The sequence below is a fragment of the Corvus cornix genome, chromosome 1 (genome assembly GCF_000738735.6).
Source record: "Corvus cornix cornix isolate S_Up_H32 chromosome 1, ASM73873v5, whole genome shotgun sequence".
Lineage (NCBI taxonomy): Eukaryota > Metazoa > Chordata > Aves > Passeriformes > Corvidae > Corvus > Corvus cornix.
Window position 1 is genome coordinate 76659249 of NC_046332.1, and position 26211 is coordinate 76685459.

The following is a 26211-nucleotide window of genomic DNA, read 5'->3' on the forward strand; positions in this document are numbered from 1 at the left end:
CATGAGTAATTATGCACCAAAGTCCATTTAGCTTCAAACAATATTTCTGGAGATAAATACAGTAGAGACAAACACGTATCCTTAAGGAATCCCAACGGGAACTTCAGGTTAGTGGCATTCAGTAAACGTATGTCACTGAAAAATTAGTAGAATTACTATATGAACTTACATTATAACAAAATGTGAGAAAAATCCCACAGAACCTGTAGATCCCCTCAGATTTTGTTAATTCAGATGAATAGATACGTTTTATCGCTTTACATTAAACTGATAAGTAAAATCATTTTACTAGCTCAAAACATGGAGATAAATTAAAAACAGGATGACAAAGAAGCTGTGAAATCTTGCGTCTGCACAAGGGTTTCTCATTTTCACACATAAAATGAACACAATGGATTTGGATGTTAAAATCAGGTTGTAATCCCTATATTTTACAAACTATGATTGACAACCATTGAAACTTCGAAGTATATGTATGAAATACCCCAGCGTTTAATTTGTGCTGCAGAGCAGTTATAGGGCCTATAGAAATGTGATCTCTGGATAGTGAATCACAATAATGAAAGAAGAAGCAAAAGCTTTAACAATGACCCAACCAAGCAACTTCTCTAAAACGTAAGATGATACCAAATAATAGGACAGTTCTTTGCCAAGCCTTTGAGTTCCTGAATTCTACCAATTTCTAGCTCAACTAGAGGAGATATAGGTTTCCTGATAAATGTATAATCAGAACATAAAGGAAATGAAATGCTGTCAAGTTTCACTGTTCCACAATCATCAGTTTTTAGCAGCTGTATCATATCTCTGTTCCTTGACAGATGCGCATAACAAAATGAAATAATGTCAAGACTTGTGTGCTCTTATCTAAAAATGTGTTTGGGTGAAAAAGGACTTCAAATACAATTTTTTTTCAAAGAAGAATGTGAGAAGTTTTGTTTGAGTCTTTAAAAACAGAAAATACACTATCTTTCTGAAGCTGACACGTGTCACGAGTTAGGTCTCACAGTCAGACTGCTTTGAGTACAGCTTATGAAACATTTCTGCAATTTATATTTAAGTGTGTTGTCAACAAAGTTTGGTTTGTTTGATAATAATGTCCTTTTCATATACATGAATACATATATAAGACACATGGGATAAAAAAGAAACAGTCATTCTACAAAAATGGTCTAGTAAGTACCACTGTCATCTTTTGTGCACACTCACTAACACAGGGTATATGCATCTTCACAAGTTTCAAAGAATATTAAAGTCTGATTTGAATCAACAAAAGAATTGGGACTCCTGTTAAGAGGCATTCCTCAGTAACCAGTCACAATCGGATGCAACAGAGGAAAGTTAATGAGGCTGCTGACTGCACACATGCTGCAGACGGCAGCCTCAGTATTCCCATCCCGTTCCTGGTTTAAAACATAAAACTTTGGCATACTTTTAATGCAGCTTTTGAATGTGATTTTTTTTTTTAATGGAAAGCTAATAGAAAACCTTGGCACATTACTAGAGATGTAATGAAATGGCAGCTGCTTTTCAACTGTCTCATTGCAATTCTTCCCCTGAGCCCAATCCCTCAAGATATTAAATGCCCAAGTCTTTATACAAGTCTCTTCCACTGCCAACAGAGCTGCAACCTTTTTAAAAGTAATCACTGAGGTGAGATAACACCTAGTATTTTAATATTTACACATCTGTCATAGCTTTAAAGTAAAATAAAACAACCCTTATTTTTTCCTCAAAGTACTCAAAACCAGACTGATAGAAAAACCCAGCCATATCCTGATGCCACCAAAGCCTGCAGAAAGGCCCCTCTCAACGCTGCCAAGAGCAGGGAGAACACACCAACTTCTGTTTATCTGAATAATTGAGCACTTTTATTTTTTTCTTTTTTCACTGCTTGATGACTATTTCTCACTTTCCCATAGGATTTTCTCCTAGCAGCTTCTTGTAAACTGAGCAAAGATAAAAACAGTCTCACGATGTCAAGCCTAACTCAGTTGCCATCAGGCTCACAGGCTGTTTAATACATACTCAGCGGTCACCAATTTGAGTTGTGCCTGTGTTTATTCTTTGATATTTGCACGAAAAATGGGGATACTGAGTGACCAAGTGAGCCATACAATAGCAACATGGATCAATCTGGAAGCCTGAGTTAACGTTCCAGCAATAGCTCACTCTTGCAATGCTTTGCTAAGAGGCCCATGAGATTTTTTTTTTTAATGATGTTTCTTAAATACGTACAAGTTAGTCTTCCCAATTAAAGATGTGTATCTGGTGTAACTAAATAACCTTGCTACAAAGAACAAAGCTTTTCAAAAAATACAGGAGAAAAACCTCCTAATTTGCACTTAAAGGATATATGCAAAATCCGTAATTTTCCAGAAAATGCATTTAAAGTTTCAGCTTTCTGAAAGAAGTTTTTGCTACAAGTTTGTGTTGTGCAGGTCCATACTGAAATAAATCAAGATTCATGTCCAAAACACAATAAATCAAATAATCATTGCCAAAGCATAGCCACATTCCAAACCATTTTACTTAGCAACCCACTGTAATGCTTTTTGAGAAGTATGTATATATGTCATATTACCATTTCTTTTTATGTGCAGCATGCTGTTTTCCAAAAACAGAAATAAAGCTGCTCTTCACAAAAACAGTTCTTAGTAACCACAGCAGGAATGTGGGAAAACAACAGCAATACATGCAACGGACTTAGTAGTGTAAAAAGAAAAGCCATTGGAATCAGCTCTTCTGACTAAGCAACTTCTCTGGAAGTATGCGTGAAGCACAAGGGACAGCAATAACAAAACCCCTGAACTGTCCAAGTCCTTCAAACAGAAAGAACTGTAACTCTGCTTCTGGGTAGCTGCTGACTGGAGATACAGTCTCTTGATTTCTGTATTTTTGGGCCGAGTGTGGATAAGCACCATGCTTTGCATTCTTGGCAGATGCTAAAGCTTGTATCTGCCTTCTAGCCTGGGAGTTAGCAAACTTTTTCATCAAACCACATTTCAGCAGAGACTGGTTCCTGGATCTCTTCCCTTCCTGTACAAAATCACATAACATTGATGTGGTAACTGCAGATGACTGTATGGGCAAGTAACATCAGGCAATTATTTTTATACATTTTGAATCATCTTTGAATGCAATTGTGCAACTGGGGAGGGCTCTGGGGAAGGAAGGAGCGACAGCATGACACAGCTAAATTTCTACAGATGACAGCTGGACAGCCTCACCTCTTGCCTTTCCAAAGATCAAGCCTTAGGAAGCTGGCCTTCACTTTACAGACAAACAATGGTCATATGAATTTGAAGCTACCCTTTTAAACATCATTTATATAACCTCCAGATTGTCATGCACATACCACAGGAAACATGGCTAACCCATTCTTTCCTAATAAGAAAATAAATGAAGCTACACTGCAGCTGAATGGAAGAGGACAGCAGAACTCATAACACATCTTAGTTCAAGACAAAGCTGTTTCCTCAGTTCTGCAATTTGTACCACACAAGAATTCATAGTGTATGCTCTTAGCTACAATGCTTTACTTGAAAAACTCTTTAAAAAATTAGAATCTGAGAATATGAACAGACACAAACCTATTCTCTACTCTTCAAAAAGTCCAATAAAATAGCATCCAGACATGAGCACACAGCCTCCATGACAGCACAGTTTTTCATTTTTTTTCAACTTGCTGGAAATGTGTCTATTTTTTTACTGGAAAGCGGCCAGGCACCTGCCATTTTGTTTCCTGTCTTTATGTGTTGTTCCCTGTCCATTGGTCTTTTGTTTCCCCAGGTAACAGTTTAGACTTTGTGTCCCCCTAGCTCTGCTCCACACATCCAGCAACTTAAAGAAAGGAAAGCATGAAGGCTAAAGAGCTTTGCCTGTAAAAGGCTCTCTTAGGTTGCTGCTCCCTGGTTAATACCAGTGCCTTACTTGCACGCTGAAAGCAAAGTTACACGAGTTCCAAGCAAGCTGCTGCCAAACTGAGCACAAATCTCAGCTGAAGCAATGCTGAAGCTTTGTTGGCACTGAGAGATATAAAATCTTGATCTGGACATTCTGTGTGGTAAATTATCAAGAAAAAGAAAGCAAGCCAAAGCTAGTCAAAGAGTTCCTCAATCACAGGTCATTCTTTTTTATCTTATCTCTGCTTCAGCCTTCCATCTGAAAAGTGGAGATGATATACCCTCACCTCACAGGCATATCATGAAAATTAATCCACTGATGTCTCTTAAACACTTTGATTGCCAGAGGAATGCCCACAATTACATTAATAATTCCATACTCCGAGTAGGATTTGAATAGTAAGCAGTAAATCAGGCACAGAGACTTGCAGGGAACAAGGAGGCGACAAAACATTCAACAGCTGTTTCTTAACTGAACCCCGCTCATCTTGTGTGCAGAGCAGAGAGCCAGGGTACAAGAATGATGTAAGGGAATGCACAACAGTAGGAATGTGATCAAACCCTCAGGGACCACAGTACGGTCACAGGCACTGAAGCCCAACTAAAATCTGATGGACCCTTTTAAAAATATAGACATAACAGATAAATGCTTGATCCTGCAGCCCTAGCGTGTTTTTTACAGCAAGTTAAGAGCAATGCCCAGCATGAGTGAGTATGTCCTATGTTATTTACAGTTACTGTTTTGTGTACACACAAAAGGATGCAAGAAATCCGGTCTTTCAACTCGGGTATATAAATACACGTATTTGGAAGTCTGTGTATATCCCACGGAAAATTATGGCTTTGCCTTGCAAAACTGACAGATCCTTTAGCGGAAGGCTTACTGTAACATTGAATATGCTAACTTGAGATAAACAAACTGCAGAGACAAACTTAATTATCTCTTCTTCTAAAATTACCCGTTTTGCTGTTTCAATCAGAGAAGCCGCTTCAGTCTTGCCCACTTGTTGCACCATTTTGTAAAACAAGCTGTCTTGTTCTTGCAGCAAAATGTAAGGTTCACCATATTCTTTCAATCTTCCTGCATCTAAAACCTGTTAAATCAGCAGAAACCAATGTATTAACATAAGAAAATTAAAAACTAAATGTTACAGACTAGAAACCAAATGAAGGCAACTATAGGCAAGGGGGAAATAAATGCACTTTTAGTGCTAAGATGAATTTTGTACCCTGAAAATGAATTCTGTCCTCTTCAAACTAGTACAGCACTTTCTCAGTTTACAGACCTGTTGTACAATTTTAGAGTGCCCTACAGCTATTCCACCTATAGGAATCCAACGCAAAGTTATGCAGAATATGGAAATACAATGTTTGTGCAGCCAACAAAGCAGATTATAAGATTCATTGTGTAAGAAGGAAACAAAGAGGTCCAAAATGGGTTCTGAAGTAAACAGCTGTGGGTAAAAACCACGCAATAACCACCAAGATGGTTAAAGGAGAATAAGTAGGTCTTTTGAATTAGAGGTGAAGATGTAATTAAAGAAAATGAGGGTGTTGCTGAAAAGATAAACAATTTCTTGCATCAGTTTTTGCCAACTATGTATTAGAAAGATATTTAAACCTGACCCTATTCTTCCCACATAAAGAAAAGATGAGATGCCACCATGGACACAGGTACCCAAAAAGAGAGAAAGGGAGAAGGAAAGTACAACAGAGAAATTATGTAAGCATTAAGCCAATAAATCACAGAGGATATACACAGTCAAAAATAGAGGAAAAAAATTAAGAGTAAGCTGAGTGAACGTCTAAGAAAATATTCTCAGACCAGTGACTTCATTTAAGGACTGCATGGCAGCAAATATTGAACTTGCGTTTTTAAAAGCCTTTACAGGATTAATCCAAGGAAATTTTAAACTAGCCTATAAATTTTGAGATAAGACAGCAATTTAATTGAAACAGTCATTAAAACAAAAGAAGACACACAGATCACAGGTAGAATTTGTTCTCCACAGTTTTAGCAATCACAAATCTGATACAATTTTTTAATGCACCAGAAGAAAATGAAAGGAAAAATGGTTTATATGGATTTCCTGAAAGGTATCTGGTGTAACTAAATAACCGTGCTACAAAGAACAAAGCTTTTCAAACACCTGGACAGAAAACAAGAGATTTGAATTAAACAATGCAGTTTTCTTTGTAGAAAGCTGAACAGGCAGGAACTGGTGGGAACCACATTGTTCTGGCATAGGTGGTAGCTACTTATGTTAGTCATCAGAAAAAGGAGGGATCAGAGAAGTGACAAACCTGCGAACGACACAAAAATGTGCAGGTAAGTCCAGACCAGAGGTTCAGATACACCTAACTAACCTAGGAGAATGAGAAACACAATAGCAGGGAAAAGTCAATATTGACAAATGCAATGCACTCAAATACTTAACTGGCTTATAAATTAATGGTATTGACTCAAGAAAGAGATTTGGATATTAGTCCACAAGTTCAGTACTTTCTGCCATGAGTAGGAGTAATGGAGTTTTTAAAAAAAGGGATAGAATTTATGTGAGAAAACAATTCAGAAAATATTTTTGTTCTTATATAAATAAAAAACTGAATACACATGGCATGCTATTGACAAAGATATTGCCACAACAAAAGGACTTGAAGGACTCGTAACTCAAGCCACAACTGTGGTGTACATAGTTATGAGAAAAAAAGGAAGATCTAAAAAAATGAAGCTGTTGATTTCAGGAAAGAAATGAATAAAAGGTATTGTGAGGACAACTTCCAAAATAACAAAAATAGTGTACAAACTTCTGTTTGAAAGAAGAACCTCCAACAAGTTAGGAGGTAAATTCAGAGTCCTATGAGGAAGCTTTCAAACATGTCCTCTGCCTGTGCAGCTCCACAAAACCAAAGATCCTGACAGCCAAGGGCCCAGCAGTTCTCCAAGTGGCCTGGACCCCAGTAAATGGCAAAACCCACAGGGAAGGGGCACAGCTGAGCTGATCACCAGTGTGAAAATACAGCACTGCCAAGATCCCTGTCGATTTGTCTGACACCAGAGACCTGGCACCAGGGAAAAGGGACCCACTCCTTCCCTTCCGGTTCAATTAAGTACATGGCATTTGAATGGAAAATAACTCAAGACAACAAACAGCAGCATAATTACATCTAATTTAATGAACTGTATGCACAGAAACCTACAAGAAGTTATTTGCTATTTTCAAAAGCTCTTAACTTAGAGAACCCAGCCTATACAATGAATTTTCTTCGCAAGTGATTTCCAGTATTGTCTGGAATTGCAGCTGAAGGAAGTGCTCATGGAAAAATCTTAAATATTAGTAATATTGCACAGCACAACATACAGTCATTTAATAGATGCAGTATTTCACCTGCAGAAGTATACTTGCAAACACGCTGACTTTTCAGTGTACTTAGTCCTATTCCACTTACTCTGAATATTTAATTTTTATCACAATATTTTTTAAGCCACAGTACGTCATAGGTAAGGAGAGCTTCCTTAAAAATGCAATGAATTATCATATACAATTCAACATTTAAATTAGGGTGCCACAGTAGAACACCTCTGCTGCCTTTAAGTAAAGCTTTTTTCAGCACAGCACTAGATAATGCAGCCACTCCTCAAGAGAGGAAACAAAAAGCATCTTCACTAAATGTGTCTCTTACTAGTAAAGAGCTGCAATAGTCAAGTAGAGGGTTTTAAAAAAATATATATTACTGCAGTATTGCAATTTTAACATTCATTTTGCAAATATCTGAAACAACCACAAACACAGACAATTTTTCCCCTCCAGAGAACCTGGGGAAAGGGAAAAAATTCTTCTTCCCTGACAAGTTTTAAACAAGCAAGTCCAGAAGATGAACGCATAGAGCGAGCAATTTCTGTCTGGAGAAACTCCATCCACATTTTAAACAAATCATTAACCTATTCGTCACCTTTCTTTGGGAATAAAACCCAAACTTGTGTTATGAAGATAGACAGAACAACGATAGGAAAAACAAGCTGTGTTACTTGTTTAAAAAATCTGAAATGAAAAATAAAGAATGCAACTGAACAGACAACATCATTCCTACAAGTCAGGAACACTACAAACCCTGTTCACCAAGGAAAAACACTTTCTACTAACTGCTGTCATCTATGAGACAATGGAGAAAGTTTAAGCTGATTTATTTGGTAGTTATACATTTATATATTTATATATTTATTAAAAAGTGCTTAGACAAAGAGATAGGTACTCTTCTTTGAAGAAATGTGTGCTGATAAGATTTACATAAATAAATAGGTACTTTGGCTAAGGCTTTGCATACTCTTACTCACTGACTCCAAGCCAAATTACAATCACCAGGACTTCAAAAAGCCAGCTAATCATTCAGGAAAGGAGGAATCTGGTGTTTACCAGCCACATATTTTCTGATCAACTTGCAACGCTTATCACTGCACAATACAAGAGAATCGAACCCAGATGTGTTCCAAGGCAGTTGTACCAGTGGAACTTGATACAGAAGAGCCAGAGAAGCTTGTAGCTGGCGAAATCAGATCGGCAGGGAGATTATGGAGGACACACACAGGAGCACTTGACTCTGAATCAGACTGGAATTTCGTCACAGACTTCAGTGCAGATATTGAGAGAGAGGGGTTTTGTACAAATCACTCAACTTTTCAGCCCCTTGCTCTGACTCTTTGTAAAATACACAAAATAAAGACTCTGTCATTCTGTGGGAGCTAACTGCCTGTGAAATACTTAAGACAGCCCAGAGTAAAACAAAACAAACACAAAAGAGTTATATAAACCCAAAGTGGTCATATGCAAACCAGGGCCAGATTCTCCACCCTCTTGCACTAGCAGCTTCCTTTACCTTGCCTGCACTGTTCTTGCCTTTGTAGTACCATCTTTATGACTCCAACAGGATTTTCTCATATGAAAGAGTAATTCCAACAGTACAAAATTTACAAAACTGGCTGCTGGCAATCATACAAAAGAAAGCATGCAGGAAAATTGCTGTTCAATGGAATTTGCTCACCTCCCTGAGAAAGGTGAAAGCATCTTTACTTACAGCTATCCAAATTAGCATTACTCAAGCAGCAATACAGAGACATCTTAAGTTCAAACAGGGCTCAAACGATGTATTCTTCCTGAGTAAAATCCTCACATGCCACCTAAATCTACTCCATCTAATGTTTCATTCTGGTTGAATAGTCGGGGCCAGTGACTGAGCTGTGATCTTTCCAGAAGGTTAAGAACCATGATGGGTAGAAGACAACATAGCTTTGAACAGCATTTTGTTCGATATTTGAGGCACAGAATAAGACAGGAAGAGTACAGTTAAAATATGGGAGGGAAAGACAGAGAAACAGAAAATAAATATTTGATCTTGACCTGCAATATCAAACATGAAAAGACTATTAGCCATTTAAATGTGTTGTTTATGTTAACTCTAACTAGCACAGGAGTATGCCGCAAAAATGCTGCTGAACTAAATTTGGGTAAGATTTGAGAACTACATTTTGCCTCAGCTGTAACCTACCAGGGTATCTATCCCCATTTTGCCTATGTCCCTCCCAAAACCCCCAAGCTTTGCAATATTTCCATTCCATAGCCTCATAATTTAATGTATTAACCAAGACAAAAAAGCAGGGGAAGGAAGACAAAAACAAAAACATAAAATAGTGAAAAAGAAATCAGGAAATCCATTTCACCATGAAAAGAGAGAAACAAAACAATGAATGAGGATACTACATCGAGATAGTTGAGTTTCCAGCAGAGACCTAGGCAGCAGAGCCAGGAGAAGACCTTTTCTCCTTGATGATTCCTCAGGTAATCTATATTATTCTGTTGCACAGGACTTTGGAGAAGCCAACATTCATTTAGTAAGTGAATTTTACAATCTTCTTTGTGGATTAATACATGTAAAAGAAGAGTCATTAGCCACAGAGAGAGAAAAAACAAGGGCCTTTTAAAACGCTGTAACAAACACCATGTACTTACAGCTATGCATAGATACAAAAAGAAAGTTCTAAATCCTGTGTTTTCTAACTTTCAGCAACAAAAGCAGACAAACCAAGAGAACAATAGTTATAAAACATTCTGAGAAAAAAAAATCCAAGGTTGGAAGTGTCCAGCAACAGAGGAGGGGGGCATGGGAATTTATTTCAATTATTATTGAGGAATGACCAGTATTCTTATTCACGTTCATATTCACCATAAAGCCAGAGGGGAAATGGGACATTTAAGAGTTGATCATAAATGTTTTTATTTCCTATTCAAAAGGAAAATAATTCAAGGAAATTATCTCCTTGGGAATACATCTGATTTAATTTAGACTTGGAGAAGACATCACCAAACAACAAAATCATTATTAAAGTCCAAAACTCTGCTAGGAGTACAACTTTGAACAATGTTTTCCTCAGAGAGCATACATCAAGATGATCTTCAATAAAGTCCTGGGAAGAGGAGAATATTCAGGAGATGCTTCTGGTTACATCATATTATAAGAAATATATTTATCCAAGACAATACATAGCTTTGTGGGAAAGAGTCCACAGCCTGTACTCCAGTTGGCACTAAGTTCAGATGCAAGCATGTTCTGTCTCTTCTGTCTCATCGTGGTTTGTCGAAACAGATCAGAAACATGCACATACTTCTCTGAAGAATCATTTATAAATATCAACCTATCTAAACTTGTTTGCAAACACTGAAGCACATTGAGAAGGCTACAAGTATAACTCAGAAACCATTTTAAAGGGTTTTTTCTTTTTTTTGTTTTCTTTTGAAAGTCTGCTCTCTTATTTTATTTTTGGTGGTGGAGCTTTGTTTAGTTCTTTCTTGGGTTTTTTGTTATGATTTTTCTTAAGCCTTCAGGTTTATTCAAAACATTCCCCATGCTCCTTCAGGGTTCTTATACAAATTATTCTACCAGTAACTGCAGACAAATTTGGTGTCAAATAATGTATATTTCAGGTCTCATGTACATGAACAGAGCAGAGCACACCTGGGAATCTACCTTCTTATAATCTGAATTATTATTTTCAGATCTTCCAAATAATTCACCTCAGCAGAGCTTAACTTTGCTGTAACAATGCCAAACTCACTAGTCACTGGCATTTGACATGTACCCCCTTATCCCCTACTTCACAGAAAAGGCAACTTTAGACCTCTTGTTCTGTAATCAGAAATAGTGGATTTCTTTAAACTGAAATTATTCTTTGGCTGTAACTTATGGGAAATTGAGCATGCAGCACTGCCTGGTAAACTGTTTCATGCCAGTTTTCTTTAAGCTTCTTGCAGAGGTTTAAAAATCAACCTCCTTTTCCTCCAACTGATGGCATGCCACTGTAAGCTGGATGGAATGTTGTGGGGAAAAAATACCAATTACATATGTAGTAATGAGACTTACTCTACTGATAATCACTCGATATGAACTCCTTCTGTGTCTTATTGAAGAAGTCTGTTTAACCACACATTGCAAATGTGTCTTGTATTGTACAGTTTCCTCACCTCCAAACATCTGATATACCAGTGTAAGTTCAACCCCTGCCTTAGAGGGTAAGAAGGGGCCTTGTGCCAGTGCTTACCAACAGCAGACAAAAACACGCATGTGCTGACAAAACTCTGCCTTGGTCAATCAGTGATGACTGTTTCCATCACTGTAAAGCCACATTTCTCAACCAGGACTGCAGAATGGCTCAAATGTAGCCCTGAAGTGATATGAGATATATTGCAGTTTAAAAAAATCCCACTCTTTAATAAGGCTTTTGAGGGTCTTAGAAAGGTAGCTAACCTACAAGGATATTGTACCTTACAAGAGGTTAAGGAATATTGTTGCAGATGACTGAGCATGTCCTCCTGGTTTTTATCAGTTTCTGATGACAATGAACTTGTGGCTCAGCTGCCATGCACAGCTTCACCTTATCAGAAACTCTTCTGCTCAGAGCATCAGCCACCAGCCTGACCTGTGCTAATTTGCCTTTAAACAGTAACACTGTATTTCTGAGCAAGCAAAAATCATTCTCTAAAGATGTGTTAGCATTTCTAGTACAGGCTAAATTCCATACCATTGTCTTTAAAGAAACATGATATGACCATCCTGTTCTTACCCTGACGGAAACACATTCACACACAAATGCCTGACAGAATGAGAGATCAAGGTTCATCAAACATTGGCTTCACTTCCTGCAGAAATTCAAATTCAAATTCTTCATCTGAATGCTTCCACCTGAAGTATTGCCTCAGTGATTAGTTGTTTTATTTGGGTAAAAGAAGAATCTTGTCAGGCAGCCCTCTTGAAATGGGAGCAGCTTTTAAGAACTCAGAGACGCCCATGTCTTGGAGAAGTGTGGCTTAAAACTAGCAGAGAATCAAGAACTCTAGTATTTTCAAGCTCTTTGGGATTTTGACTTGATTTTAGAGGCAGATAGGCCAGGTGTGACATTTACAACTGTCACAGACACTCTGTTCCAGCTGACAAGACTTGCTCTGATACACAACCATGGCATATAGCTCAGTATCTTATGCAAAACATGGCCTAAACACTAGTACTCAATCTTCTCTTAATGGTAAAGATGCATATATTACTCAGCTTTGAAAGCAATGCCTTCACTGGTGATATTTGTGGAATTCAATTAAATTTCAAGAAAGAAAATGGACGGATCTTGTTTTCTCTTGGGGTTTGATAAACATCAACCCAGTTTCAGAAGATCTGGGAACAGTGGAAACTGCCTTTGTTCAGAATCAAAACAAAACTGACCATTTCTGAAACATCATTTGCTAGATGTTCAGCTCTTGCAGAAACTCTGGAAGTCTGTAGTTAACAAAAGAAAAGAGAAACCCAACGGTTTCCAGGCCCTCTGCTCTCCATGCAGGTTCCCTTCTATGAGTATCCTTTATACTCTTATCTTCACATTTCTTTACTCAAGAGACTTTGGTCCCAGAACTCAGCAGGGATCTTTCTTAGGCTGAATAAAAACAAGAATAAATTTAGTTCTAATATTCCTTTGTCCATATATTCAAGACAGAGGCTGAGTCAAAAAAAGGAGTTTTATTAGTGTTTGTTCCTTTTGAATAATGATAGCAGGTGCACCAGTATGAATGTAGCAATTTTCCTGTGGATTACTGGATTCAGACCCACAACATACTCTAAGGTTTTTATGAACAATTAGATGCTTAGTTGCAAAACTTCGGCATTCATTCTAGCTACTATAATCCATTAAAATCCTTTTACATTCTCTAACAGAACAGACTTCAATAGCACGAGCATAATATCCAATAATATTTCACCACACTCCAGACACTGGGTAAATAAAGGGTCAAACCCCCTTTTAGCTTTCTGTAACAGAACAAAAAAATTACCCATTTTAAACCCATGCAGTTGTCCTGCTTTAGAATTTTGAAGAACTGAACAACAGTTTTGAATGTAGTCCTACTTAACTGTTATTTTCATATTCTATCATCCCAGGCTCCAGGAATATTTATGATCTCATCAATTGACCTCTCTTAGACATCCCAAGCACTTGAGGGCTGTGTCTGATAGCAGGTAGCTCTCCACCAAGGAAACACTCTGACATGGACATCCTGAAGACCAGAGAGTCAACACCAATGGTGGGACACAGTTTTCCCAAAGAACTGTTCTACAACCAGGATCGCATATTCTGTGTCTTGCGACTTAACATAATTCCCCTCTAGAATGTTGAGATTTACTGTAAAACACATTCATTTTCCAGCAGTGGTACTTAAATAAGTGAAAAAGAAAGCCACCAAAAGAAGAGTCAACAGACCACAGCACTTCTGACTTTAACTCAGTATTACTAATTTAAGTGTACCACCGCTACCTTCCTATGTTCTCCACATCTTCACCTGAAGCTGGGCCACTGCAGTGAAAGCTCACATAAAAGTATCAGTAGGACAGATGGGGCTTCCCCACTACAAGACCTCTGCCTCTCACTGGGCTGCAGATTCAGACTCCCTCATGTTACTCTCTGATGACTCTTGCACTTCTGGCAATGCAATGCTTCAAAAGCAAGGGTTTAACCTGACTGCCCTGGGTACACAGAGGATACAACATTTTTCTGGGAATGGGGAGCATTGAATCCAGACCTCTTCAGACAGAGCACAGATTTCTCCACTTTCTAGAAGAATGCTGTCATCCCCATGGCAAGGGAGGGCAGTATGGCCATCACTGTCATGTTCACTTAGATGTCCATCACCATTGTCTCATTTCCATTTCAATGGATGAAGGACATTAATGTGCAAGACTGGGTCCGATATTGGAACTCCAGAGAGAGACAAGTGCTCAGACCTTGTCTGCTGGGTAGCATTTTCTATCTAGCTGTAGGTGACTCCCTTTTCACCACACAGGCCACCTGGATCTCTCTCTTTGATTCCAAGATGTTTCTACTTATTCTTGGTGGACTGATTGCTCTGCTGAAGGTAGATGTCTACAGTGCAGGAAACACGGTGCCTGATTTATGAGACCCAGATGTTCCACCATGGCAAACACAACATCAGAAAAATGAGAATAACCGAATGAGGGAGGTGTACCGGAAAGACATGGGAAGTAGGGAGGCTTATCGGAAAGACGTGGAAGTAATTTTCTATTGACCAAAAAAACCAACTCAGATCTGGCTGTGAAGTGCGTTGTATTGTTACCCTGAATATTAGTCACTTCAGAATGTAACCACAACAGATTTTCCCATAAAAAAATCAAATCTCTTCCCATGATTCTCTCATCAAAAACTTCCTATTTGAATGACAGTTTTTAATTACTAGATCAAGTTCTGCTTGCATAAAGAGTTTCCATTTCAAAGAAGTATTGCACTGATATGAAAACTCTCTGGAGAAACATCCTTGTCATTGGAAAACGCACAAGTTTTGACTCTGTGGCTTTCCTCTGGAGAGGCCATGGCATAGTATATACAGCAAACAGCTCCATCAGGTTCTTGCCAGATGCATATACTTTATTTGTTACTGAACCACTATGTCCCTGGGTGAGGTTAATTTCTGTATGCTTCTGTTTTCCCCTCTGTAAAAACAGTTTCAAAAAAGTGTTTTTCAATCTGAAGAAGGAAGCAGAGAGAAGGGGGAGGAATGGGTGATGAGGATTTTATAAGATCCTCCTGGAAGTCTTGGGAGTGGTGCCCATTGGCTGCCACAAGCTGCAGATGCAGTTTACATAAAAGGCCTTTCCCCTCTATGGTGAGGACAGGACAGGGAAGCAGCTGTTGAGGTGGCGGGGAAGCTACGGGAAATGAGGGGCCAGTGAAGCAAGCCTGAGCTGAGCTTCTGCCAGGATCTGCCATGACAGAAGAGGTATAACTGCAGCTTTCATCCTACCCTCCCCTTCTGCCAGGCAGCAGAGTGCCTGCCTGTGCCAAAGAGCTAAAACGGGTACTGCTAGCACCTGATGGGAAGAGTTACAACTTGGCTTCTCAAAGTAATGAAGGAAAAGGAATGAGAAAGTGTCCTATTAGGCACTGGAGCAGCACAGAGGGAAGAAAAAAAAAGCAGCTTGAAAACCGCTGGATTATAATTTTATGGTAGTATTATTTGATGGGCTGACTTAACAAGTCTTTCCAACTTTGGTTCCAAAGATTGTATGGATACTTCCCTATCTCACCCAGGTGTTTGAAGTTTAATTAATTAATGTTTATAAAGAGCGTTACAATTTCCAGATGAAAGGTCCTATGCAAGTGCAATGCAGTATTACTCATTGAGGTGATTGGGTTAGAGAGTATCACGTTACACAATACAGCTCTTCCCTCAATGATTTTAAGCGTTTGAAGTTCTGATAAAATGTGTTTATCTCTAAGACAGATATAATGGAAATACTCTTAAGGCGTGACCTGGATTATGAAAGCAGAGGTATGGTTTTGGGAATGGAACAAACAAGAATTAAAACAACTCCTGAGGCCAGATTTGTCTACAGTTGTATAAAATATATTCTGTTCTTCCTTTTTCCCCTCCTTGAGTAGGCTTTTCTTCTCTTCTAAAATAGAACCGGTTATTACGATGGGTGTGAGCAGACATGCAACAGTTCACGTTCAGTTCCTATTTCCATACTCATCCAACTTGACATTTTCTCATGACTTTCTCAAAATTATTTTCTGTTCTAATTTTTTTTTTTTAATGTTTGGATTAACCCTAAGGCGAACAGTTTCTTTTTGTAAAGTTCTGCTTTAACCAGTAATTAAACTGAATTACATCAAAAACTCGTGGACAATGCCAAGCTGGGGACTGCAGCCAATACACTCAAGACAGCATGGCCAGTTTTCACCCCTCAATACAAGAAAAAGGAAGGTAAATTTGAGCAAGCTTGAGATAGGGTTACCAGGGTGGTCAGTGAACTGGACCACCTATGAGGAGAGGCTGAGGGAGCAGGGCGTGTTCACCCAGGAGAACTGATGGCTTCAGGGGACTTAACAGCAACCTTCCCATATTTACAAAGAAGTTACTGAGAAGACTGAAGGCTCTTCGGTGAGACACACAGTGGGAAACAAGAAGCAACTGCCATAAACAGAAGGGAGGCTTTCACTGGATATAAGGAAAAGAAAGATTTCATGGCAGATAATTAAGCATTGGAGCAGGTAGCCTGGAGACTGTAGAGCCTCCATTTCTCAAAATTTTCAACACAAACATTTCTCAAAATTTTCAACAGGAACAAGTCCTGAGCAACCTGATGTGAAATTAGTGCTGACCCTACTTTGAGCAGAAGGTTCCTTTCAGTCTGATTCAATGGGAAGGGAGGAAAGCCCTAGGTGACGTCCACTTGTTCAGGAATGGGCTTGAACATGGGTGATTGATTCAAGAGAGCTTAACAAGTTTGCCCAAAATTTGTTTGAAAAGTAACTTACTCATTATTTGTCACAGACAATTGTTAATATTTTGACTGCCAGGTTCTATCTTTGTTCTTCTTCCCTAATTTTCTAAAAAACTTATCACGATACCAAACAACAGAGATTTGGGATGGCTTATAAATAAGCCATTACTGCACCCAGAGGTCTCAGTTAAAGGAGAAACAAACCCAGGATTTTTAATAATACTGGGTAAAGCAGTAACAATGCACTTTGTCCATTTCTGACTCTTCAAAAAGAATCTGCATCAAGTTAAATTTGTGAATTACTGAAACATACCATTGACTAACCAAATTATATAACACACTAAAAGCTTTCTTTAGCTAAGTCTTCTCGATTTTTGTGATATTGAAGGAAAAAATTAATTTTCCATGAATGCTGGTTTTATTGTTAAGAGTCCTCATTACCTAATAGTTAGTCTTCTAGAGGAATATTCTTTTTCTTGGCATTTTTAACATGTTTTTCTTCCAAAATTCTGCTTTACTCCCACTGAAAGTTACATGCTTCAGTAAACAGAGTAATCAAAGTGTAACAGAAGCACACCTGTCGTAACTCTGATCATTCTAAATATGAGATGATAATTCTGATTTGCCCATAAACAGACCCAATAACTAAGGATGTCAAGAAAACAGGATTGTTACAAAGCCACGTCAGCTTCCTCCTTTTTTCTATTTTCTTTTCCTTTTTTTTAATTTTTCTCGCCCTCCTCTCCCCCTCAGTTTACAGAAATCTGTAAGATCAAAATGGAGCAATGCAAAGATGAAAAATATTTACAAGTTGCTACTGACTGCAGACTCAAAGGCATCTTCTTGCAAATCGCTTTCTTAATACTCTAAAGAGGCCAAAAGCATTAAAGACTATGAGACTATTAGGAAACTAAGAATCTTAATAGTGACTAAACTGAAACAACATAAGGAAAAGGATCATGTACAGACACTTAAAATGCAATAGAGTAGCTATGTAATTGGCAATTATCCTGAGTAGTTTGGGGAAAAGGGTGATTTTTATGCTTTGCTCCAACAATTTTTGGCAAAAAAAGTAAATAAAACATTTAGTTTTCATTGCAACTTCATGACATTAAAGGTAAAACTAAGAAAACATCTTCATGGAAAGAGTATTCTGTGCCTAACACGTTAATGGAAGTTAATGAACCAAAACCCCCAGAAATCCCTTTGGACAGCTAACAAACACACACAGCTATTAATTAGGTCACAGTTGTTTCCTCACAAATCTTTTGTTCATTTCAGTTGTAGAGAACACCAACATATCCATCAGACCTGTGGAGAGGTATTCACTGCAGAAGAAAGTATTTATTTATTATATGTTAAATGCTTGCAATTACATGACTACTTATGGCAGTTCTGCTGGTTTCTCTCTTTGTAAACTATAATCACTGAGCTCACAATCTATTCTACTCCTCAGAACACCACTCACCTCAGCAAATGCAATTGTTTCATTCTGTGTACTTCAGGCAACCACTGTAACTTAATCAAAGATTTTAAAATGTTTTGAGCATCCAGTAAAAAAAAAAAAAAAAAAAAGAATTATCATGCTTCACTTCCATAAAACAAAAGTTGAGAGTTATTTTTTAAGCTTACCACCAAGAGGTGAAGGACAATTTCTGCCTGAAGCCCAGTTAAATTTGAGTTCCACTTATGAACACGGTTTGCCCTCTATGCCAGTTATTTCATTAACTGGCTGTGAAGAAGATGTTTGCAAAGGGCTCGTGTTCTTATTGCAGAAAATTGTAAAACTGCAGGCTACACATCATGTCAAGGACAAACTAGGTGGATTTCCTGAGAGCCCAGGGAACACCACTGACTTTATGAAAATAATCAGCAAGTATTTCCCAATCTCTATGCATGTGCAATGCACTGTGGGGCGGACAAGATGGCAGAGAGGGTATAACACTCCTCTATTGGAAGTAAAGATGGCAGAGGCTGCTGCATTGGTAGTGCTTCATCTTCTCTATTTGAACCTTGCTTTAGAAAGCTGGCCACGTCATTACCTCACCAGTCTACTTCCACTTCTCCCATCACTACCTTTGCCCCAGGGCAGCTGCTGTCTCCTTACCTCCATGTCTCCTGCCTCAGAACCTCCACCACTTCCTCCTCACACATCCCACACCAACTATTGTCTCCCTCAGCTCACCGAGACTGAATTAATACACCTGACTGAACCCATCTGACTCTGTCCAGAACCTCATGGTTGGGATTTCATAGGCTCCCACTACTGGCAGAGTTTATTTGCTCAGGTCTCCCGGTGCACCTCACCTACAGTGGGTTTGCGCCTTGCAGGATGGAAAGCACAGGGCCAGAGAAAGCACGAATTCTTTCCAGTCATTACATCTACAGTTTCATGAGCTGCGAGTCACAGTAGCTAGGATAAGGGGGTTAACTTAGATAAGTCTAACATATGATTTACACTCCTACCCACTTTTGGATCAAAATTAAGAAGAGTCACTAACATTATTCTTCTTCAGGAAAGAAAAAAAAATGAAGCAGTTAGCTGTCTTACCATAATCCTATCACTGTCAATAATGGTGTTCAAGCGGTGTGCAATGGTCAGCACTGTGCAGTGAGCAAAGGTTTCACGGATCGTCTTTTGAATTAACTCATCTGTTCTGAAACACAGCAAGAGCAATGAAGACAACAATAAGATGTTTGCATTGATAACTGAATAGCAGGCAGGTTTTATGGTTTCATCAAACATGACTGGATAGAAGGAAATATGTTTATAAAGTTATTACAGTGCTTCTTCCTCTTGTTATACCAGATGACTTGGAGACATATCTTGAAACATACTCCAAAATCTACCCTTCAGTACCTGATGAGGAAAGAGTTCCTTCTTGTAAGCAGAGCAATAGGCTTCATTTCAGGAGACTAATTTCCCAGACTTTGTGGTGGCCAGTGAGCCAGGGGTACAAGGGACAAAGAGAGTCTGGCTGGTGAAACAGTCCCTTTTATCAGGGATCCTCCCCAGGTTAGGGTGACCAGAAAAGGCTTCCCCCAGCATTCATTGTTCTGGTATGTCAATGTACCCCAGTTCTATGTTCCTGGTTGGCCATTGGCCGCCCCACCCCCTTGCTACCTTGTATGTTTCATGTCCTAGAAAGTTCTGCACTCCAGGTTCCCCCCATTGGCCTTTGCCCATCACCACTCTCCCAGAGCTTCCCCACTGGCTCCCATTCCCTAGTCCTGCCTGTGTACCGCCCCCATGACCTCAGATCATTGGTCCCTGGTGCTTGCCCCACTCCTGTACTTAAACCTGAGTTCTTCATTGTTCTTAGTCTTTGACTCTTGATCCCTTCCTTCACTGTGTGGAAGCAATGAACTGCTGCCGTGGAATTCAGTGCAGAGACCCTTCCTGCCCCTCTTTGCCATCAACCCCTATCACTGAAGCTGTCCGTGCGCGTGTGTGTGCACGCGTGTGTGAGTGTGTGTGGCTGATCCTGCTGAGCGGCTGCGCTTTGGAGATGCTTTTGGAACATCGCAGCACCTCATGCTCTGGCACAGAAGCCAGAGAGAGCATGGGTTAGTGATAAGACTTTGATTACAGAAAAGGGAAAATTCTGCAGATTCAGATAGTCCTACTGATTTCTACAACAAAAAAATCATTGTTACTGTCTTTCAAGATTTAGTTCATGCAAGCAATGAAGTAAAGTTGGTGAAAGTAAATATCCTTCATTGCAAATCATCTGAAGAACAAACACAAGACAGCACAGAACTAAGGTTCTTGATTTCAAATGCAAAAGATGATTAATTAAAGGAGATGGTTGGTAAACTAAAATAGTACTGGAATAGCTCAAGAACTTGAATACTGAAAAAACCCAAAACTTGGCATACTCTGTAAACAATCAAAAGCATTAACTGGAATGCACAACCCAAGGAAAGAGACAGAAGATTTCAAGTTAAGAGTGAGCCTGCTGTAAGAAAAGGACAGCAGAAGGAAACAGAAGAATTGTAAAGAATGAAAACTAAGCTAGAGCACGGACACTGAAGTACAGGGCTGAAGTGAAAACTGTCACAAATAAAGCTGAGAACTGTGAAAAGGAAATATAATTATACTGAAAGGTAGTAAAGCCACTAGAATGTTCTTTACCCATATAAACAAGCGTTAAGGCAAAAGATGGGAAATATTCATAGAACTGGAGCTTATTGGAGTAACTAACTGTACAAGAGAAGCATTGACACCACCTAACTTAGAGGACACCAGTCAGGCTTATATGTGGAGACCTCTACAGTCCTCTCTTTAGTCAGTGAAAGGGGAGAGGAATGGCTGGAAGGTGAATCTGAGAACCTGGATTAGGCAGCCATCCAGTGATGAATGCCCTCTAGAGGCACCTGACAGCCCACATTGCACAGGCAGCCTTGGCTCCCATTCTGGGCACAAAGACAGACCTTGTGAATACTCATACATGGCCCACCAGCCCTCAAAAAAAAAAAAAAAAAAAAAAGGACAAATGGCAACAATGAAGAAAAAGCAACAGAACCCAAAATTCTCATCCAAGATACAAGGATGAGACAAAGAATTCAAAATATACTGGGATTAGTTGAACCGAGGAAGTTCCAGCCTAGAAGTCAAGCACTTGAAGGCATGGGCCTCATTTCTAGGGTTTCTATTAAAACATGAATTTGTTCTTTATATATGTGATGACTGGAGTATAACAAAATTCTGCAGATTAGGTTAAAAAAATACAAAGGAGGTATCTGAATAAACTAGAATATTTAGGCAGACACGTTGGCTGCGATCAGTTGCTTGCAAAGCCTTAATTCTTCAAACTTTTACAAGTAATGGGAAAATAAAATATATAAAAGATTTATAAAACACATCTTCCTCTGATTAAGTAGTATTTTTTTAGACAGAAGTAGTACTCCACACTGAATCTGTCTGCACATGATAAATATTTGGTATCACTTCATGAATTACGCAAAGAGAATTGTTCTGATGCCACCATGTCAGAAGGCACCAGCAATAAAAGGGGACAGACAACTTTGGAAGAACAGGATGACTTAGAGGAATGAAGTAACCAGTAAGTTTCCACAGTAGAAAGTACCAGCTCATGCTCTGAATGATGAACATAGCTTCTGTTACAAGCTAAGTTGAGCAATCAGCACGACAAAGGAGAAGACAGATCCTTGCTGATGACAGGAAGAATCATCAGAGAGAAGGAAGACACAAAGAGTTAAGTAAGAATTCCACGCATTCTAACTGTTACCTTCATCTGGGGACAGAAACATTTAAGTTCTGTCATGAGCTTAAGAGAATTGGGTTCTGGACCACAGTCTGAGAGGCTTGGTCCTTCTGCTCCTACTTCCTAAAAGAAGCTCAAGAACAAGGTGGGAAGCAGGTGTTCCTCAACTCCTTTTGAACAAAGGCCAGTATGCAATCAGGGAAAGAGACAGGAGGAGAAGTCAGGACAGGGCCAGGCTCCTTAGTTCTGTTATCTCCTTAAGAAAAGGAAGTTTTTCATCATGTTCCACATCACAGCAATACCAGTCCTTTCACCCCAGTGTTAATGAATGTGTATTTTTTTGCTCTCTTCTCAGCAACGCCTCAACAACCTGACTACTCTTACCTCCAAAGGGAAAAAAAATCAGGGACATCTGTGAAAACACTCACTATGAAAGAGCCTTATGGAGACAGAAGGATGTGTTCTCTGTAATGGTTGAAATAGCAAAATAGAAACAGAATATTCAGTACTGAATACTCCCTAGAACTGTGTAAAGAAAGCCTTTTTCTTTCCTTACAGTCAAGCTCAAGGTGAAGTTTCCTGCAGAGCTACTACAGAACATGAGAATCACAGCTTACTCAGAAACTTTGAGAACAACTTTACGAAGGGCTCAAAATTATTTGTAACTCAGGTTATTCCTACTGTTTTCTGAGAATGCCTCAGCCCTGAACATCCCTGTCCTCTGCATTCATTTATTGTATCTTCTTTTATTACATGTATTCTTTATAGCACTATCGCTTCCTACATTTACAAGAAAAAAACCTCTCATTCTTAAGAGATACAATCAAACTATTATCTTAAACAGGTATTTCTTGAACACAAGCTTATCACTAACAAGAAACTGCTGTCCATATTGTGGGTGTGACAAATGTTCTAAAATGAGACTACAGAGTAATCAGGAACAGACTTAATCTCCATCTTCAAATATCACAGTACACAATCTCATGCAGACATGCCTGCTGACTGACACTTGGCTAGATTGTCTCCAAGGTTCGTGGTAGATCTTGGAGCATAGTTTTTGGGACAGCAGGCAGAAGCACCATCAGCAACCTCCAGGAGAATCCTGGGAAGAAGGTAGCGAAAGCAAGAAAATATAGAAAGATCAAGAAAAGCATCTGTATACAGAATTATGTGCTGACAGAGTGTAGAGACTGTACCACATACCAGTTAGAGCTAGGAAAGTACCAACAGAAGCATCATTTCTGTCCCTTTTTCAGGGCATAAATGGATTCTTAGTGGTGTCTACCCACACTGAGCAAGTGTCTAGGCAAGTGCCAAGTGATTTCATCACCCACTTCAGTACATCAAACCCCATCATCTTTCAGGCACATTAAAAACCAAAGATGCAACCCAAATACCAAAACCAGGGCTGCTGGAAGACAAAAGATCAATCCTAATCTGATTATATAAAAATGGGAACCACTCCCTACTGCAAGGTACAATACAATAAGAAAGCACAAAATGGTGGTACAGCTGTCCCACAGGCACCACAGGTTGAGATCTAACACCAAGTTTCCCAGCAACCCAAGATCTGGTGTGACCTGAATTAGCTGACTGTGCAAAAAGAAAACTATCTAAAGAGGAAGAATAAACATGATCTGAATGAGAAGCAACCAAGCTGCTGAAAGGAAAACTGGGTAAGTCATTATCTTCTGTCTGATGTCCTCCCGGGATTGTCCTGAAATATCTCACACTACACAATTACTGAGAGGCTTAGATAACTTCTCCAAAAGAAAAAGAGTTACAGATAGCAGTCAGATGTAATAAAAGGTTAAACCTTACAAGGTTAAGATGGCTAATGAACTGAACTATGTGCAACAGCTGTTTTCACCAGATTCAATGAACAACCAATGTAAAAATGTGGCAGTGGTTTGCTCCCCGAAAAGTTTTGTCCTCTGTAAGCAAATATACGAGTTAACACACAATACTGTAGTCAGTGAGAAGAAAGCCTAGTAAACTAAAACAAAGTCAGTATTTTTAAAAAGTCTCAGTTACTAATGATTTTGCTTCAGTATATCACCAAAGCAACTACATGAAGATTTTCAGCTCTTCTGCTCCAGGTTTCACATAACTTTCCAGAACATTTCAAGTGCTTTAAAACCAGACTATTCTTCAGGGTGAGAATGGACCAAGAAGATAAAATCAAATTAAATGTCTGTCAGCCATCACACGAATCATGCAGGTAGTCTGACTTAGGGCAACCTTCTTTATGGCAAGCTCCTCCTCCCCCCCCACAAAAGCACTCACACCCCCGCCGCATGCAGAGCAGGTGGCAGCTTTGAGGAGCAAGAGGGGAAATAAGGGTACATATGGGAGCCAGAACATATGAGAAGGAGGGAGGAGGATGAACTTCAAATTCCTTCCCTTCACTTCCAGTAGCAGATAAAAGGTGAGCTGAAGAAACATGGTGGGGAGTCCCCTCAGCCCTGGGGAAGGTACAGTACCCATCTCTCACCCTGCATCCATTGCCTCACGTCACCTCACCCTTCCTTCTCTTCCTGGCACCCCTAAACCCTGCCTTCTCACACCTGCTTCCAGGTGGAACTGCAGAAGGGACGTGGTGGCAGCAGCAGTTGGGGCTGCTGAGGGAGAGAGATCAAGAGCCAGAATAACAAACAAAAAAAGGAAAAGTATCTCCAGAGCCGGCGGCAGCTCGCCATGGTCTCCCATCTCAAGTGCTTGATATGATGTGTGCTTGCCGCCAGGTGAGAGACAAGGGTGCCAGGTATGGGGGCTGTGCATCAGAAGAGGAGGAGGTTTTCCTTACACGCCAAAAATGCCTCCCTAACTGCTCAGTTAAGCAACCCACATCAGCATTTCCTGATGATCATCCTATCAGATTGCACAGCTAAAAAATACTTGGCTCTAGTTATACCAACACATTAAGGAAAAGGTAATAATGACTGTAATGCAAACTGAATTCAAAGAAGAAGTTCCAAGTTATTATTTGTATTGTTATGCCTAGAGTTGATACAAACAAACATTTACCTTATTATAATATATATTGCAGCACACATTAATCAAGATCAATTAAATGGATAGTGCAAGTTGAGAACACACATGCAAGATGCCAAAATAGGGAGGACGAGTAAGATGGTATTAAATTTCCACACCTATGATTAATCACAGTTAATCTATCAGAGCTCAGCCAAAAATAAACTAAGAGTAAAAAAGAAAAAAAAAAAAAAAAGAAAAAAAAGAGAACCTCTGGGAAGGGAATGCACTTCTCTAAAGGTTTTAGAAATACACTGTCAGCTGAACTGTAAAGCTACCCCAGTGGCACCACTTCTCCCCCAAGAAGATGTTAGAAAAATGAGTCACGCCCAGATGACATACAAAATCCTTAATGCATCTGTTTGAGGGACTTGCTGTGTTATTGTCCTCTTTGGACTTTGAGTTCTCCCTCAAGCCATAGTTTGTTGGAACTATATATTCAGCTCAGACTAATTGATGCAGTACGTTTGCAGTATTGTTTCCAAAATATTTCCACCAGCGCTTCAAATGTTTCAAAAATTAACAGTGGGGGTACTTAGCTATTGGAACAATTTAACGAGGGTTGTCATTGAATTTTTTTTTGCTATTGAGGTTGGATGCTCTTCTAGAAGTACACTCTAGTTCAAACAGGAATGAATTCGGGAAAATTCTGCTGGCCTGAGTTATACAAGACAAAATAATGAATAAGTGAGTCCATCCTGTAGATTTAAACATCTCCAAATCTGTTTTGCAATTCCTGTGGTGTTTAGGACAGCTTACCTGCTGCCGCTGCCCCTGCCCCTACTTTACCTCTAACTTACCACACCAGCATCTGAGCCATCTGAAAGGACAGCATCTCATAACGAGAAGTATCTGGTTTTGCTTACAGCCATTTTTCACCTTTCTAGTTTTAGGGGGTTTTGGGAGCAAGATGAATTAAATCTTTTGTATTTATTTATTTCCAGCAGACATTTCTTCCAGAAGTCAACAGAACTCAACTTGTTTCATGGCTATTCTGATGTTACAGAGATGCATTTTCAAGAACATTCTTGTCTTCTAATCCATGGCTGCAGGACAAATAAACTTTGAATATTAATTTCCCTACTCTATGGAACGCACTGAAATTAGGGATATTTTGAGCGCGTAGTTTATATCATCTGCTCCATAGCCAAAGCTCAATTGCTCCATTTTGAATAGACAAGTATGATGGTATCATCAAAAACATAAAACAGCAGTAAAAA

General features: G+C 39.2%; 1 protein-coding gene across 2 annotated transcripts in view; it reads right to left on the bottom strand.

Annotated features, from left to right (window-relative positions):
• Positions 1–26211, bottom strand: part of ABCC4 (ATP binding cassette subfamily C member 4) — a 146426-nt gene that overhangs the window by 4443 nt on the left and 115772 nt on the right. The window contains exons 29-30 of one of the 2 annotated variants that reach the window (XM_039556795.1): positions 19282–19387; positions 4862–4996 (exon numbers count right to left, since the gene is read on the bottom strand). In XM_039556795.1, coding sequence (XP_039412729.1) covers positions 4862–4996; positions 19282–19387 — 241 coding nt within the window. The remainder of the gene's footprint in view (positions 1–4861; positions 4997–19281; positions 19388–26211) is intronic. The other variant, XM_039556857.1, reaches the window with a different exon arrangement.